This window comes from Micromys minutus (genome assembly GCF_963924665.1).
Source record: "Micromys minutus genome assembly, chromosome: 18".
Classification (NCBI taxonomy): Eukaryota; Metazoa; Chordata; class Mammalia; order Rodentia; family Muridae; genus Micromys; species Micromys minutus.
In genome coordinates, this window is record NC_137953.1 from 37,561,383 (window position 1) to 37,581,312 (window position 19,930).

Consider the following 19,930-nt stretch of genomic DNA (forward strand, 5'->3'; position numbering starts at 1 on the left):
GATGGTAAGTGATTTAGGGTGAGAGTCTACCATTTTATTTTGATTTAGAAAATAGAAAACAAGAAAAGCTATGCTGAAAGAGGGGAGTCTGGGAAATGGTCCTTTCTGAAAGAGGAGTCAGGGTGAAAGAAAGAATATGCTTTTTGTTCTTTTTAATTTTTATACATTATATAAACAAATATATAATACACAAAGTTATTATACTGCAAATGTTTTATTTTTATTAGTTTTTTGAGAATTTCTTACAATCTATTTTGATGAAATGTCCTACCCAATCAAATTTGTGTACTCTTTTTAAAAAAAAACACACCAAGTATTTTACGTATATGCTTGCATGTGTAGCCTTTATTTTTGGGTTGTCAACCCACCATAAGGAAGACAGACTCTGTCTCCCAGCAGCTATTAACTGCAAATAGCTCCCTAGCTAGCCAGTTAGCTCCTATCTCCTCTCTCCATGCTAGTATTTTCTCTGGCTTGGGTCTTCCCAGATCTTGTACCAGCCAACTCAACAGCTGTGAACTCACATATGCAACTCAGTGGCCTTGCCAGAAAACACTGTTTCCCAATCTTTTATCTACATGTCTGTCATTTACAATCCTTACCTAGTCTTTCACATGATTCCTGATCTATGGGAGGAGGGTTGTCATACAAATGTGGGATTTAGGACTAAGCAGTCTACACTCTCTTATTCTCTGTACACCAATCAATTGTGAGCCTCTGTGTTAATCACTATCTTCTCCAAAAAGAAGCTTTGATGAGGACTGAGTGACATACTGTCCTATGGGTATAGCAATAAGTCAGTAAGTGTCATAAAATACTGTGTCCACTTAATAAAATAAGAATAATAGGCTTTCCCCTGCGGCTGGTGTCTTATTGAGTCAATCAGAGATTTTTGGTATTGATGGCACTGTCAGGTGTGGATTTATCTCGTAGAGCAGGCCTTAAATTCAATAAAAACTGTTCTTTTCCTCTCATAAAAATTTGCCACTATTACTTGTCTCTAATCTGGCTGGTATTTATGTAGCTTGAAAGTTTCATAACCCAGTGAAATTGATAATCATTTTTCTCCTTCATTAGCATGCATAGCACCTTCCAGTACTATGAAACACAGGTACTAAGGATGAAGCTTCTAGGTGAGCACCAACCTGATTTTTTGTGTTCAGTGAAATAGCTATGATGTCCAGCAATAAGCTGTTCTGAGGAGTGATCTACCAATTTCATATTAAGTGACTTTTTGAAAACTTCTCACCTATTGGTAAGTTATCAGATGATAGTTTCAAATTTATTACATGTACAATCGTGCCATCTGTGGATAATTACAATTTGTTTCTTTGTTCTCAGATATGTGTTTGCTCATAGGTTTTTTTTTCTTTCTTTCTTTTTAAACCATACTCATTAGAGTGGCTGGGAAAAGTGAAATCAAAGAATAACAGTAGTTTCAGTGTATATTCTCATCATAGTCTTAAAGGGGAAAAATTTCCCTTACCAGACTTTAAGTTGATTTTCTAAATAAAGCAGAACTGATTATTGTATTGACTTGTATCAAATCTTATTCCTAATTATTGCTGGACATTTTCATACTCTTACTTATAACCACTAAAACATTTATAATTATCTTTCTAATGTGTTGATATAGCAAATTATTTATATTTTAAAGTTAAAAATTCTTATATTTTGTCATTATATATATAATATATATTTATACTTATTTCATATGGTAGACATAGGTTACTATTTTCTTTAGTAAGCATGCATCTGTATGCAGTGAGTATGACTTGGGCTGATTTTCCTTTCATATTTCTCTCATGTTTAGTTTCAATGGTTTAAATAGCAACATTAATTATTTGCTAAGTTTCAAAGATGTAAAAAGAAAGTATGTATTAGTTTTGATAAATTAAAGTACTTGAGGAAATTCAATGCTCCAAAATCATGATATGGGAGATTCTTTCTTTCTTTCTTTTTTAATATTTGGGTTTCTTTGTGTAGCCTTGACTGTCTGTGAACTCACTCTGTAGACCAGGCTGACCTCAAATTCAGAGATCTTCTTGCTTCTGCCTCCTTGAGTGCTGGAATTAAAGGTGTGTGCCACCATCGCCCTAGCCTGACTTGGAAGATTGTTAACCTCACATTGATCGCTGTTTCCAAAGAACTCTTCTTAAGGCACCTTTCACCTCTGCGTTCCTCAAACTGTAGATCAGAGGGTTTAGCATAGGGTTGAAAAGACTGTAAAACAAAGACAGAATCTTCCTTTGTTCTTGAGAATGGTTGGACTTGGGGGCCAGGTACATAGCAATGGCACTGCCATAAAAGAGCCCAACCACACAGAGATGGGAAGAACAGGTGGAGAAGGCCTTTCTGCGGCCCTCCCCTGAGTGGATCCCAAGGATGGCCACTAGGATTCGAGTGTAGGAGACCAGTACCAAGCATAGGGGCCCAAGTAAGACCATCACAGAGCCTGCAAAGAGGACAACTTGGTTGAGTCTTATGTCTGCACAGGCTAATTTGAATACTGACATGATTTGACAGAAAAAATGGTTGACTTTTTGTGGCCCACAGAATGGAAGCCTTAGAATGAGCGAGATATGGACTGAGGCCAAGAGGAAGCTAAACACCCAGCAAGTGGCAGCCAGGATGGCACACACTCTCCAGCTCATGATCAGTGTGTATTTCAAAGGATGACAGATAGCTACAAAGCGATCATATGACATCACCACCAGAATCATACACTCTGTCACACCAAAAGCCAGATACAAAAAAGTCTGAAGTAGGCATGAAGCAAAGGAGATGCTTTTCTGGTTCATCACAATATTTTTCAGCATTTTAGGGACAGTGCTAGAGGCATAGGACATGTCAATTATGGCCAGATGTGAGAGGAAGAAGTACATAGGAATGTGCAACCTAGCATCCAGGCAGATGATCCCCAGGATAATCCCATTTCCCATCAAAGTTAGGCTGTAGAATAGCAAGAACAGCCCAAACAGGAACATCTCCAGAGAGCGGTTAACCTGGAATCCCAGTAGTATGACCTCAGTGATTCGTGTCTGGTTGATCCCCATGTTCTTGTGACAGATGAATGCTATAATATAGTCAGAGGGAAAATTCCAGAGCTGAAGGGTAGAGAAGGAAGACGAAAGAAAGTGATTTTTTACCTTGTAGTTTGATTTATGTTAGATGTGAAAATCAGTAATTCATAGGTATTAAATCTTTATTATATTGACTTGCAAATTTGGTTTCTAGGAGTATTTAAAAACTATAGCTGTTGAGCATTTATGAAGTATTTATCCTGTTTCATAGAATATCTTTTTATAAATAGATTTTATAATAATTATTATTAATTATTTCATGATAATCTTAAGTAATGATTGGCTCTAACTAAGGGAATTGAAGGAGGAAATTTCATTTCCTTTGCTACTTCCACTGGTTTCTGTTCACCACAGAAACAAAAGCCTTGGGAACACTTGTCAATCTTTTTAGCAGTACTTATATTACAAAATACAGTCTTCTAAGAAGAAAGAGAATTTATGTTCAAGATAATCTCTTGATTTTTTTGGCTTCAAACCCATGGACAACGAGGCAAAATATAAAATACAAGCTCTAATTTGAAGAGGAGCTTAGAGTAAAACAGCCTCTCAAGAAGTCAAATGTGGGTAAGAAAGAGGGTGGGGTCTCACAGCTAGAGCTCAGCCTTCAGAGTTTATATGACTGATGAGAACAGGGATCATCTGATTACCTGAAGTGTGGAGTGGGGCAGGTGTTGACCACATGAAGAGATGTGAAATACCTGTTGAGAAATGGTGAAGAAACAATGAAAAGATTTCATAAATAATCTGTCTTTGAAAAGAACATATTTAAGTCGCAAATGAAGTATCTTTTGTTTAATGAATATAGTGAATTAAAGGCATGTACTAAAATAGAAGCATTAAAGAGGGCGCTGCTGTTTAAGAATAAGAAGAGGGCCAGCCGGAGGGGCATAAGTGAGGATAATGTGTACAGATGGAGCTACAGTATGTTGTATGTGTGTATTAAATTGTCAAAAATGAAGAAGACAAAAGCAAGGTAAATGCTAACTAAAGCAAATTGAAAATAATACTACTCTATAGGCTAAGAATATGCTCTTTAAAAAGAATAAGGTAGATAAAAAAATGGATTCTCAATGAATGTTACTCCTTTGCAACTGTCTGTGACTGCCCTTTCCTCCGTGTGCTGCACATCCTCATGTTGAGTCTTCCAGGATCCTGTTCCATCACTGTTGCAGTCACTTAGTCATGTGACTCTGAAGAACATTTTCATGTCTGTATTGTAACGCTACATGCATTTTGTTATTGATAACAGCTTAAAATTTAAGTAATTATTTTAACTAAGAATTTTAGTGTTCAAAACCTTAGGATTAAACTTGATTAGGTGTATATATGTTGATTTAATTCTTTTTATCTTGATTCATTGTTACGTGTTTTACAAGGCTTTAAATTTTAATTGGAGCTATAGTTGGAGTTGATTACTAAACTTGTGTCAGACTCATAGCACTTAACTTTTTCTGGATTAGCAGAATATTTAAATGTCACTAATGAAATAACAATTGAAATCAAAGAAAACTCTGACCAATGAGGAGAGTTTAGCTGATAAAAGCATAGTGTATGTGTTCCCAAAGGGCAGGCATTGTAACATGTACAATTACAAACACTTCATCGAATGAATGAAAACAAAGGTTGGTACCACTGAACATAGATTTTTGGTAAATATTAAAATACAGGCACTATAATATGTGTCCAGTAGGCTAACCAGGTAGAAGATCAGTAAATTGGCCTTTACCCCACACCACACAAACAAAAATTTCTGGTCACTTTAAGTGTAAATATGAGTAAAAAACAAACAAATCCTCACAAACATGTCCTAGTGATAAATTTTTAAGATGCTAGAATAGCAAAAATTTATTTTACACAATTCAAATTGGATATGTCATATTACTACAATGTTGCAAAGGTGGCACAATTCTTGTTTTTACAGTTTGAAACTCCTAAGAACAATATTTTAATTTAATTTGTTGATAAATATTTTTTAAAGATTACTTTAAAAAATCTAAAAATAAGAATTTAAAGAAAAAAATTTTAATATGTATCAGAGAGACTGATGCTGTCATAGAGCACATTGCCATCAGATACACTCTCTGAGTTTCCAAAATGAGAGTAATTATTTGGTGACCCACACTAACCTTCTAAGGCTCTGACTAGGATAAAGACATTCAGGTAGGATAGTAAGCCTGGAACACTGGAGGAAGTCTGTTTAGCTCAACTGACATCTGTGTAGGCTAGTCTGCTACCAGAAAAAATAATGATATTTTTATTAAAATTGTAGCAAGAGTTTCTTGGGCATTGACTGATGCTACCCTTCTGGGCAATGAGACCTATTTTGTTCATATTTTGCTGTCAGAGAGAAATTTCTAAGATAGAGTAGAGCAAAAAGTCTAAGTACAAGAAATGAGAGATATGCCATAAGTGAAATTATGCAACACCTCAAGTTTACCCTCTTCCTTTGTCAGACAACACAGCAAGAAGAGCTGGTTCTAATGCACTTTCAGTTTGGAGCTTGAACCAAGGACTGCTACCATGCCCACTATTCCCCTAAGTTTGACCAAGACAAAATAAAGTCTCAAATCTATGTTCTGTGTGGCCGTAGAACCAAATCTCACTGTGGGTGGTACTTGAGATATTCCTAAGTGCACCACCACCTTGTCTTTTCTAAATCTGAAAATTTGTTCAGTGTCTGCCTTGCCTTCTTGTAAATCTTTATCAGTGTCTAGACAATGATTCATACAAAAAGAAGGCAATATTCTCGGCATTCACATTAGGATTGAAAATCAGAACACTCACAAGAATAGGAAGTTGCAGGCAAACTGCTGTTCCTGACACAGGCTGGAGAAAAAGGAAACCTAAATATTTCCCCAGCCTGTGGACTGTGCTGGGATGTAGGAAAACAGGCAGCTTCTCCACCTAAGAGCTTTATACTGAGATCTCTAAACAAGCCCATCCCCAGAGACATACCTGTGCGGTCCAGGGAGCAAAGCACAAAGCATTTTCCTGCCATTTTTCTGCCTTCCCCAACAGTGGTTACAACACAGTACTTTTTACTGCTGGCTCTGAAGTTGTAACACCTCTACACACCACTGCCTCTGTCACTCCATCTTTGTGAAGGCTGAGATCTCCTGGGTGACAAATGTGTCCCCGATGGAGCTTGTTAATGTAGCAATAGCAGGGTTGTGTTTTCCTTTGGGAGAATGCAAACTTGGCTTGATGAAAAGTTTAATTGAGACAACAATTATCAAAAGTTTCCATTCCAAATATATTTATTTCGATTAGAAGCTCAAAACAATTGGCTTTTATTTTATCGGAGGCTGTTTTTGTTTTTGTTTTTATTTTGGTTTGAAACCACTTCCAATTTGTCCCATTTTAAGAGCATTTCTGCCTTCCTTCCCAGTTGTTCATATGTGACTTTACGCCACAGGGTTTAATTTATGTATTATAAGCATTCTAATATTAGATAAAAATTACATGAAAAAAAACATATTAAGATCCAGCAACAATGTCTGAGACCAATTTAAATTTATAACTGTTTACATTAGTTGAGCCCTCAATAAATGATTGGGGCTAAGGAGATGGCCCATCAGGTAGATCCAGTTTCAGTCAAGCCTGATGACTTAAGTTTAATTCCTAGAACCAGATAGCAGAAAAAGAAACTGACTCCCCAAAGTTGTCCTTTGACTTCATGGGTGTGCTATGGCATACACACACACATACACACACATACACACACACACACACACACACACACACACACACACACACTCACAAAAACAAATAGACATAATAAATATTAAAAACATTGCCAGGACAATTTCTATAAATGTATATTTAAAGTTCAGGATGTGTCAATTATAAATCTGATTACCTATTCATTATCTATAATCCATATGTCATATATCTATCATTCCATGTATCTATGTATCTATCTCTATCTATCTATCTATCTATCTATCTATCTATCTATCTATCTATCTATCTACCTCTCAATCATCTATCTATCATTTATCAATTTATTATGCTTTATCATTCTCTTAATCATCTCTCTATCTATTTATTTATCTATCATCTGTTATATATTCATCTATCTTTCGGAGAAGGAGAAAAGTTGTCAAAAACTGACATCATTTTTAAGACTAAGATTCTGGAGACATGGAAAGCTAATATTGTAGTTCTTGTCCTCAGTCAGTCTAAAAGCTGGAAAAGATCTATGTCTTATCTCTAACATCATCATGCAGAAAAATCACAACTCCTCCGGGAACTCTCATGGCACACATAGCACAGTACTGCTTGGGTCTGTACCCTTCAGGTCTCCATCTGCACCCAGAGCTGGAGCTGGCCCATCACCGTCAGAACTCACAGCCTGCCCATAGATAGCTGAACACCTAGGATCAACTTCAGAGGAAAGTTAAGTTTCATTCAGAGATAACAAGATCAACTAACATCAAAGATAAGAAGATGGAAAGAGGCATACACAAAAATTTAAGCAACATAAACCAAAAAAACCAGGCAACATCAGAGCCCAGATCTTCCAACAGAAAGTAGTGTATATTCCAACACACCAAAAAAAAAAAAAAAAAAAAAGAAAGAAAGAAAGAAAGAAAAGCAAAGATTTGGACTGAAAACCCTACCTCATCTTGATGATAGAGGGCCTAAAGAAGCACATGAATAACTTGCTTAAAGCAATACAGAAAAACACAGATAAAAAAAACACAAGCCCTTAGAAAAACACAGGAACAAGCAAATAGATGAAGAAATTGAACAAAACCATCCAGGATCTAAAAACGAAAATGGAAACAATAAAGAAAACACAAAGAGACACAACCCTGAAGGTAGAAAACCTAGGAAAGAAGTCAGGAGTCATAGACACAAGCATCAGCAACAGAATACAAGAGATGAAAGAGAGATTCTAAGTGGCAGAAGATAACATAATAAACATTGACACAACAGTCAAAGAAAATGTAAGAATTAAAAAAATTAAAAAGCTCCTAACCCAAAACATCCAGGATATTAAGGACACAATGAGAAGATCAAACCTAAGGATAATAGGTGTAGAAGAGAACAAAGACTCTCAACTAAAAGGCCCAGTAAATATCTTTAACAAAATTATAGAAGAAAACTTCCCTAACCTAAAGAAAGAGATGACCATGATATACAAGAAGCCTACAAAACACCAAATAGATTGGACCAGAAAAGAAACTCCTCTCGACACATAACAGTCAAAATGACAAAATTTCAAAACAAAGGATTTATATGAAAAGCAGTAAGGGAAAAAGGAAAAGCAGAATATAAAGGCAAGCCAATCAGAATTACACCAGACTTCTCAACAGAAACTATGAAAGCTAGAAGATCCTAGACAGAAGTCATACAGACCCTTAGAGATCACAAATGCCAGGGCATGTTACTATATCCAACAAAATGCTCAGCTAATATAGATGGAGAAACCAAGATATTCCAGCAAAAAAAAAAAAAAAAACCAAATTTATATAATATCTTACCACAAATCTAGCCCTCAAAGAATAATAGATGGAAAACTCCAACACAAGGAGGGAAACCATACACTAAAAAAATAAAGAAAATAGTTCTCTTGCAACAAAATAAAAGAATAAAGGCACAAAAACACAATTCTACCTCTCACAACAAAAATAACAGGAAAAAAGCAATCATTATTCCTTAGTATCTCTTAACATCAATGGACTTAATTCCCCAATATAAAGACATAAGACTGGATAAGTAAACGGGACCCATCTTTTTGCTGCATTTGGAAAACTTATCTCAGCAACAAAGTAAGCATTACCTCAGAGTAAAAGTTTGGGAAAAAAACTTTCTAAGCAAAGGATCCCAAGAAACAAGGTGGAGTAGCCATTCTAATATTGAATAAAATAGATGTTCAACCAAAAGTTATCAAAGAAAATAAGGAAGGACAGCTTTTGCTCATCAAAGGTAAACTCTATGCAGATGAACTCTCAATCCTGAACATCTATGCTCTAAATACAAGGCACCACATTCTTAAAGGAACCTCTACAGAAGATGAAAGCATATTTTACACCACACACCATAATAGTGGGAGATTTCAACATTCCACTCATATCAATGGACAGATTGTGAAAGCAAAAACTGAACAGAGACTCAGTGAAACTAACAGAAGTTATGAACCAAATGGATTTAACAGACATTTATAGAACATTTCATCATAAAACAAAAGAGTATACCTTCTTCACAGCACTTCATGGCACCTTCTCCAAAATTGACCATATAGTTCATCACAAAGCAGTCCTCAACAGATTTAAGAAGACTGAAATACTCCCATTCATCCTATCAGATCACCATGCCTAAGGCTGGTCTTCAAAAACAACAAAAACAACAAAAAGACCACATAAACATGAAGATTGGACAATGCTCTACTCAAAGATAGCTTGGTAAAGGAAGAAAGAAAGAAAAAAATTAAAGACTTTTAAAAATACAATGACAATGAAGGCAAAACATACCCCAAATTATGGGATACAATGAAACCAGAGCTAAGAAAAATACTCATAGCTCTGAGCACATCCAAAAAGAAAATGAAATGTGCATACACTAACAGCTTGACAGCACACCTGAAAGCTCTAGAACAAAAAGAAGCAGATACACCTAAGATGAGTAGATGACAGGAAATAATCAAACTCAGAGCAGAAATCAATCAAGTAGAAACAAAAAGAACTATACAAAGAATCAACAAAACCAGAAGCTGGTTCACTGAGAAAATGAACAAGATTGATTAAGCTTTAGGCAGATTAACAAAAGGGTGCAGACAGAGTATTTGAATTAAAAAAAATTAAAAATGAATGGCGTGAGATAACAACAGAAACTGAAGAAATTCAGGAAGTCATCAGATCCTACTACAAAAGTCTATACTAAACAAAATTGAAAAATCTAGAAGAAATTCACACTTTTCTAGAAAGATACCAGGTACCAAAGTTAAATAAAGATCAGAGAAACTATCTAAATAGCCTCAAACCCCTAAAGAAATGCAAGCAGTCATCAAAAGCGTCCTCTACTGGCTGGCTTTGTGTCTACTTCACACAATCTGGATTTATCACAGAAAAATGAGCCTCAGTTGAGAAAAGGCCTCCAGGAGATCCAGCTGTAAGGCATTTTTTCATCTAGTGATCAAGGGGTAGAGCACAGACAATTGTGGGTGGTACCATCCTTGGGATAGTAGACCTGCGTTCTATAAGAAGGCAAGCTGAGCAAGTCAGTGGACATAAGCCAATAAGTAACATCTCTCCATGGCCTCTGCATCACCTCCTGTTTCCTGATCAGCATGGGTTTCAGTTCTGACTTTTTTTTTGATGATGAACAGCTATATGAAAGTATAAGCTGAACAAATCCTTTACTCCCCAGTTTGCTTCTTAATAAGAATGTTTATGCAAAAATAGAAATCCTGAGTAACCTGGCCAGAGCATGTAGAGAGCAAAAGAAATTAAAAGATATATAAATTGGAAAGGAAGAAGTAAAAATATCACTATTTTCCAATGACATGACAGTATACTTAAGTGACCCCAAAAATTCCACCAGAGAATTTTACAGCTGATAAACAACTTCAGCAAAGTGGCCATATATAAAATTAACTCAAGAAAGTCAGTAGCATTCCTCTAGTCAAAGGATATAGCACCCTCTCAGAGTGTGGTACACCTAGACGTTAAATCATTAATATTCCAAGAGCTGAGAAGATAGCCTTGTGGCAATTCTTGGTATTTTAAAATCATTGTTTAATCTTTACACACCAAGAAAATGTTAGCTATTTCCATGTTATGTTTTGTTTTACATGTACTTTATGCTCATAGTAAGTAGAAATATTTCAATGCATACTACCAAACCTTTAAAAAAATCAAGTACTGACAAAAATATATACATACAGTATTATGCAAAATTGCTTTTAATTATCTGTACATATATCTCTGTTTTTTAAAACTAAAGTTGTTTAAATGGAAAAAAAAAGAAAAGAAAGAAACCGTGACTCCTTAGTCAACCTCCAAACCCAAAAAAGCCCATGATGCGTGTAGTGCCGAAGTCTATCAGACTTTCACAGAAGACCTAATACCAATATTCTCCATACTATTCCACAAAATAGAAACAGAAGAAATGCTACCCAACTCATTTTTTGAAGTCACAATTATGTTATTTCTTAAACTACACAAAGACCCTAAAAAGAAAGAGAACTTCAGACCAATTTCTCTAATAAACATTGATACAAGAATACTCAATAAAATTATTGAAAACTAAATCCAGAAACACATCAAAACAATTATTAACCATGATCAAGTAGGTTTAATTTCATGGTTGCAAGGATGTTAAATATATGAAAATTTATCAACGTAATCCACTATATAAACAAACTCAAAGGGAATTAAACAAACACATGGTCATCTCTTTAGATGCTGAAAAGCATTTGACAAAATTCCACACCCCTTCATGTTAAAAGTATTGGAAAGATTAGGAATCCAAGGCCCATACTTAAACACAGTTAAAATAATATACAGCAAACCAGTAGCCAACATCAAACTAAATGTTGAGAAACTTGAAGCAATCACACTAAAATCAGGGACTAGACAAGGATGCCCACTCTCTCTATACCTATTCAACATAGTACTGGATGTATTAGCCAGAGCAATTAGACAGCAAATTGAGGTCAAAGGGATACAAATTAGAAAGGAAAAATTCAAAATATCACTATGTACAGATGATAAGATAGTATACTTAAGTGACCCCCAAAATTCAACCAGAGAATTCCTACAGCTAATAACTTCAGCAAACTAGCTGGATATTAAATTAACTCAAACAAATCAGTAGCCTTCCTCTACTCAAAGGATTAAGAGGCTGATAAATAAATTAGAGAATCCACACCACTTATAATATTTACAAAGAATGTAAAATACCTTGATGACTCCCTAACCAAGTAAGTGAAAGATCCATATGACAAGAACTTCAAGTACCTGAAGAAAAGAATCGAAGAAGACTGCAGAAGATGGAAAGATCTCCCATGTTCATGGATTGGAAGGTTCAACATAGTAAAAATTGACATCTTGCCTAAAGCAATCTGCAGATTCTATGCAATCCCCATAAAAATTACAACACAATTCTTCATAGAGTTAGAAAGAGAAATTTGCAAATTCATTTGGAATAATAAAAAAAAACCTAGGATAGCAAAAACTATATTGAAATTAAAACAAAAAAACAAACAAAACAAAACAAAACAAAAAACTTCTGGGGGAATTACCATCCCTGACTTCAAGCTGTATTACAGATTAATATTGATAAAAACTGCATAATGCTGGTATCAAGACTGGCAGGTGCATCAATGGAATATAACTGAAGACCAAAAAATGAATCCACACACCTATGTTCACTTGATCTTTGACAATGGAATTAGAAACATTCAATAGAAAAAGAATAGCCTCTTCAGCAAATGGTGCTGGTTCAACTGGCAGTCAGCATGCAGAATGCAAATTGGCTCTTCTTATCTCCTTGTACTAAGCTCAAGTTCAAGTGTATCAAAGACCTTCACAAAAAACTAGGTACACTGAAACTAACTGAATAAAAAGTGTGTCAGAGCTTAGAACACTTAGTCACAAGGGAAATTTTTCTGAACAGAACACCAATGATTTATGCTCTAAAATTAAGAATCAGCAAATGTGACCTCACAAACTTGAAAAGCTTCTGTAAGACAAAGGACACAGTCAAAAGGACAAAATGGCAACCAACAGATTGGGAAAAAATCTTTATCAATCCTATATTTGATAGATGGTTAGTATCCAATATATAAAAAAAAAAACCTCAGCATTTAAAAAAAAACTCAAGAAGTTAGACTCTAAAGAATCAAATAATTCTATTAAAAATGGTGAATAGAACTAAATAAAGAATTCTCAATTGAGAAATATTAAATGGCTGAGAAGCATCTAAAGGAATGCTCAGCATCCCCACTTATTAGGCAAATGCATATCAGAACAACCCTAATATTCCACCAGTCAGAATGGCTAAGATCAAAACTCAGATGACAGCAGATACTGGCATGGATTTGGAGAAAGATGAAACTTCTTCACTGTTTTTGGGGTTGTAAGCTAGTACAACCACTCTGGAAACCAGTCTGGTGGATTTTTAAAAATTAAACACAGTATTACCTCAGGTTGCAGATATACCACATCTGGGTATATACCCAAAAGAAGGTTCAACATCTATCAAGGACACATGCTTCATTATGTTTATAGCAGACTTATTTACAATAGACAGAGGTTGGAAAGCACCCAGATGTCATTCAACAGAGTAATGGATACAGAAATTATGGTACAATTACACAATAGTACTAATAAACTGTTAAAATAATGACTTCATGAAAATTTTAGGCAAATAGATGGAACTATAAGCTATCATCATGAGTGAGGTAACCCAGTCACAAAAGAACACTCATGGTATGTACTCACTGTTAAATGGATACTAGCCCAACAGGCTCGATATACCTAAGAAACAATTCACAGAAATTATAAAGCTCAAAGTGAAGGAAGGCCAGAAGTTTGATGCCTCAGTCCTCCTTAGAAGGGAGAATAAAACACTTATGGGAGAAAATAATTGGACAAGTAGAGAAGCAGGAATCAGACAAAAGACCATTTAGAGACTGTCTCACGTGGTGATCTATCCCATATGCAGCGACTAAACCCACACACTATTACTGATGCTAAGTAGTGCTTACTGGCAGGATGCCTCCTCTGAGATTCTGCCAAAGCCATACTGACACAGAGGAGGATATTTGCAGCTAATCATCATACTGAACATGGGGACCCCAATAAATGATGTAGAGAAAGAACTAAAGGTGTTGAAAGGGTCTACAACCCCATAGGAAGAACAAAATCGTTAACTATTCAAACCTACCATGGTTTTCAGGAACTAAAACACCAATCAATAAGTTTGAATGAAGAGGCTCATGGCTCCTGGTGTATATGGAGCAGAGGATATTGTTCTCTGGTTGCAATGGAAGAAGAGGCCTTTGATTTAGCAAAGGCTTATTGTCCCAGTTTTGGGGAATGCCAAGACGCTGAGGGAAAGGGGAGTGAGTGGTTAGGAGAAGGATCACCTTCATGGAGTCAATGGGAGAAAGAGGCAATATGAGATTTGGGTACAGGAATAACCACTGAAATGTAAATACAGAAAATACCCAATAAAAAGAGAAAAGAAAAGAAAAACAGGAGAACACAGGTAAACAAGGTGAAACCTTTAAAGAGGAAACTAAAATTTGCTAAAAAATTACAGGAAAACATAGCCAAACAGGTGCAGTAACTGAACAAAATCATCCAGAATTCAAAAACTGAAATGGAAACAATAAGAAAATCACAAAACAAACACACCTGGACATAGAAAATCTAGTAAAGAGCTCAGGACTCATAGACGTTAGCATCACTATTAGAAAGCAAAAGAGAAGAGAGAACCTCAGGGACAGAAGATACATTAAAAAACAATGACACGTTATAAAAATAATAGCAAAATGTAAAAAGCTCCTAACTGAAAACATTCAGGAAACTCAGGACTCAATGATAAGATCAAACCTAAGGATAATAGGTATAGAGGATGAAGAAGATTTTCAACTCTAAGGGCCAGTATGTATCTTCAACAAAATTATAGTCAAAAACTTTTGTAACCCAAAGAATACAAGAAGTTTACAGAACTCCAAATTGATTGGACCAAAGAAAGAATTTCTCTTGTCACATAATAGTCAAAACATAAATGCACAAAACAAAAAAAAAAATAAAAGCAGTAAGGGAAAAATGCCAAATAACATATAAAGGCAGACCTACCAGAACTACACCAGACTTCTCGACAGAAGACTATGAAAGATCATAGAAAGACCCTAAGAGAACACAAATGCCAGTCCTTGCTACTATATCCTGAAATCTCTCAATTACCATTGATGGAGAAACCAAGATATTCCATGACAGAACCAAATTTACACAATTTCTTTCCACAAATCCAGCCCAACAAAGGATAATAGATGAGAAATTATAACATAAAGAGAGAATCTACACCCTAGAAAAAGCAAGAAAATCTTCTCCTTTCAACAGACTTATAAGAAAATAGCCATACAAACATAATTCCACCTCTAACAACAAAAATAAAAGGAAACAACAATAACTATTCATTATTATCTCTTAAAATCAATGTACATAATTCCCCAATAAAAAGTCATAACAGACTGGATACATAAATAGTACCCAGCATTTTGCTGCATACAGGAAATGCACCTCAGTGAAAAAGACAGACACTACCTCAGAGTAAGAAGCTGGAAAAAAATTTCCAGGGAAATGGTCCCAAAAAACAAGCTGGAGTAGCCATTCAAATATTGAATAAAATTGACCTTCAAACAAAATTTATTTAAAAAGATAAGAAAAGACACTTCATACCCATCAAAGGAAAATTCTACCAAGATGAACTCTGAAATCTGAACATCTATGCTCACATAGATGCATCAAATGCAAGGGCATTCATATTCATAAAAGAAACTTAACTAAAGGTCAAAGGGCAATTGCACCACATACAATAGTAGTGGGAGACTTCAACATCCCACTCTTGTCAATGGACAGATCATGGAAAACCGAAATTAAACAGAGAAACAGTTAAGTGAACAGAACTTCTAAACCAAATGGACTTGACAGACATCTTTAGAACATTTCATCCTAAAACAAAAGAATATACTTTCTTCTCAGCACTTCAAGGTACCTTCTACAAAAATGACCATATCAGTCACAAAACTGGCCTCAACAGATGCAAGAAGATAATTGAATAATTATATGCATCCTATCAGATCATCATGGCCTAAGGTCGCTCTTCAATAACAACAAAAACAACAGAAAGCCCACATACATGTGTCAACTAAACATCTCTCTACTCAATGATGACTTGGTCAGTAAAGACATAAAGAAGGAAATTAAAGACATTTTGGAGTTCAGTGAAAATGTTGATACAACATACCCAAACTTATGGGACACAATGAGTACAGTGGTAAGAAGTAAATTTTTAGCACTAAGTGCCCTGTTAAAGCAAATAGAGAAATCTTACTCTGCCAACTTAACAGCACAACTGACACCTCCAAAAAAAAGAAGGAAAAGGAGGAAATACATCCAAAAGGAGTAGATGACATGAAATATTAAAACTTGGGACTGAAGTCAACCAAATAAAAACAAAGAGAACAATATAAAAATCAACAAAACCAAAGTTGATTTTTTGAGAGAATCATCAACATAAATAAACTCCTAGCAAGCTAAGTAAAGGGTCCAGAGACAGCATCCAAATTCACAAAACTAGAAAAGAAAAGGGAGACATAACAACAGAAATGAAGAAAATTCAACAAATCATCATATCCTACCACAAAAGCATATACTGAACAATACTGAAAAATGTAGATGAAATAGATGGTTTTCTGGACAGATACCATATTTCAAAGTTAAATCAAGACCAGGCAAACAATATAAACAGGCCCATACCCATAAGTAAATAGGAGTCATTAAAAACCTCCCAACCGAAAAAAAGTCCAGGGCCAGTCTTTCAAAGAAGACCTAGCACCATTATTTCTCAAACTATTTCATAAAACAGAAACAAAGGGAGCACTACTCAAATTTATTCTATGAAGCCACAATTACTCTGATACCTAAACCACACAAGGATGCAACCAAAAAAGAGAACTTCAGAACAATTTTCCTTATAAATATCAATGCAAAATTACTCAATAAAATTCTTGCAAACATAATCCAAAATCATCATTCACCACGATCAAGTATGCATCTCCCAGGGAGTCAGGGTTGGTTCAATATATGAAAATCCATTAACATAATCCACTAGATAAACAAACTCAAAGAAAAAAAATCATATGATCATCTCCTTAGATGCAGGAAAAGCATTTGACAAAGTACAACACTCCTTCATGTTAATTAGAGAGACCAGGGATTCAAGGCTCGTATCTAGACAAAATAAAAACAATTTATTTAAAAACAACTGCCAATATTAAATTTAAATTGAATATAAATATATAATTATAAACCAGGAACAAGACAAGGATGCACACACTCTCCATATCTATTCAATATAGTACTTGAAGTGCTAGACAGTACAGTAAAACAAGAAAAAGATTAAGTGGAAACAAATTGGCAAAGAAGAAATAAAAGCATCACTATTTGCAGATGAAATTATGGTACAGATAAGCAACCCCAAAAATTCTACCAGAAAACTCCTAAACCTAATAAACAACTTCGGCAAAGTGACTGGATATAAAATTAAATTAATAAAAGTTCACTTAGCCTTGCTTTATACAAATGATAAGCAGGCTAAGAAAGAAATTAAAGGAACAACTCCTGTCACAATAGCCACAAATAATATAAAATATCTTGGGGTAACTCTAATCAAACAAGTGAAAAGTCTGTATGACAATAACTTCAAGTCTCTCAAGTAAAAAATCAAAGATCTCAGAAAAAGGAGAGCTCTCCCATGTTCATGGATTGGCAGAATTAACATAGTAAAAATTGCTGTCTTACCAATGGTAATCTACAGACTAAATGCAATCCCAATCAAAATCCCAACACAATTCTTCAAAGATATTAAAAGAACAATTCTCAATGTTGTCTGGAAAGGCAAAAAACCACCAAAATAGTGAAAATAATATTTACAATAGAAGAACTCCTGGTGGAATCATTATTCCTATCCTCAAGCTACAGTACAGAGCAATAGTATTACTAACTTCATTGTATTATTACAGAGATAGACAGGTTGATCAATCAGATAGAATTGAAGACCCAGAAATAAAACCACACACTTACACAACTTGATCTTTGACAAAGAAGCCAAAAGTATACAATGGAAAAAAGAAAGCATCTTTAATAAATGGTGCTGGTGTAACTGGCTGTCTGTATGTTGAAAAATGAAAATAGATCCATATTTGTCACCTTGCACAAAGCTGAAGTCCAAGTGGATCAAAGACCTCAACCTAAAGCCAGATACACTGACTCTAATAGAAGAGAAAGTGGGAAAGAGCCTTGAACTCATTGGCACAGGGGGAAATTTCCTAAACAGAATTCCAATGGTTCACTCTCAAAGATCAAAAATTGATAAATGAGATCTCATGAAACTGGGATGCTTCTGTAAGGCAAAGAACATAGTCATTAGGACAAATTTGAAAACTACAAATTGTAAAAAAAAAAAAAAAATCTTTATCAACCCCACATCTGATACAGGAATAACATCTAAAATATATAAAAAACTCAAGAAGCTATCCACCAAAAAAATAAAATAAAATAAAGAACAAAAAAACAAAACAACCAAACAGACAGACAACCCAATGAAAAAATGGGGTATCGAACTAAACAGGATTCTCAGCAGAAGAATTTTGAATGGCTGAGAAGAGCCTAAAGAAATGTTCAGAGTCTTCAGTGATCTAATGAGTAGGTAAGTAGAGTCAATTCTAAACTCCATTGTTCATAGGTAAGAATAACCTAGGGACCTTACCACCTGTCACATGGCATTTCTATCGCTTTTTTCATTGGTAGATTACTTTTGGCCCCTGTACACGACTCTGAGACTAGCGAGTGGCCTTAATTGCCATGTAGATATTATGTCCAGTTAAGATAATTAACATTCAATGGCGAGAAGCAAACATTTGGTCAATGGAAAACAATAACCACCAATTATACTAATCCCTCTAGCTGTGTCCAGGTTGACTGTACTGCATAAAATGTTTGACAAGATGACCCAGAAAACATTTACATGCAAGAAGTAATCTATTGTTTTCACATTAAGTGGGACTACATTTATTGAGTCTCCCGTGAACTTTTTCTCCTCACTTTCCTGTCCTTTCTTGCTTTTCCTTATTTCTAATAAAATTTTTGTTCTACAAGTTTTACATTTGATATTATTTGGTTTAGAGAAAGAGATTGAGGTTAATAGATCCACTGAACTGGAAGAGAAGTTGGGCCACTTGTGAAAAAATGGCAATTTCAGTATGTGAGGGGAAGGCAGATTTTTAAAAGTGTGGTAGTTAGATGCACATATGTGTTGGGCTTATCATGTTTTATTTACTTATTTATTTGTTTGATATTTATTTCCTTCCCCCTTTCCTCCCAGTACCACCTCCACAAACTACTACCTCCCATTACCCTCAGAGAAGAGGAAGCCAAACCCCCATGGATATCAACCTGCCGTGGCATATGAAGTCACATCAAGACTAACCAAATTTTCCACTGAGGCCAGACAAGATAGACCAACTAGGGAAAAGGAATCCAAAGGCAGGCCACAGAGTAAGAGACAGCCTCCAACTTCAATTGTTAGGGGACCCACAAGAAGACCAAGTTTGTATATCTTCCACAAACTTGTAGAGTCCTAGGTTCAGGCCATTCATGCTCGTTGGTTGGTAGTTCGCTCTCTTTCAGCCTCCATGAGCCCAGTTAGCTGACCCTTGGTCTTTTCGTAGTATCCTGGATGCTTCCAACTTTCTCAGTCCTTGCTCGAACTCATTTGCTCACAAGATTCACAAAGTCTTGTGTTCGGATATGGTTTCTCTTTATTTGTTTTCATCAACTGCTGAAGACTTTCAGAGGACAGTTAAGCTAGGCTTCTGTTCACAAATACAGCAGAATATCATTAATAGTGTCAGTGGTTGGCTTTCTCACATGGGAAGCATCTCAAGTTAAGCCAATCTTTGGTTGGCCCTTCCCTTAATCTCTGTTCCATTTTTAAACCCTGCACATCTTGTAGGCAGAACATATTTTGGGTGGAAGGTTTGTGGGTGGATTTGTGTTCCTCCTAGTGAAAATCTTTTATATAGGAGGTGGCCATTTCAGTTTCCT

General features: G+C 35.4%; 1 protein-coding gene across 1 annotated transcript; it reads right to left on the reverse strand.

The window, feature by feature from the left end:
* Window positions 1–2,123: 2,123 nt before the first annotated feature.
* On the reverse strand, window positions 2,124–3,056 carry LOC308432546 (olfactory receptor 2A12; the record flags this gene model as incomplete). The annotated part of the gene is made up of 1 exon (XM_080932324.1): window positions 2,124–3,056. One exon carries the CDS (start codon window positions 3,054–3,056, stop codon window positions 2,124–2,126), a length of 933 nt encoding a protein of 310 aa, XP_080788450.1.
* Between the last annotated feature and the right edge of the window lie 16,874 nt (window positions 3,057–19,930).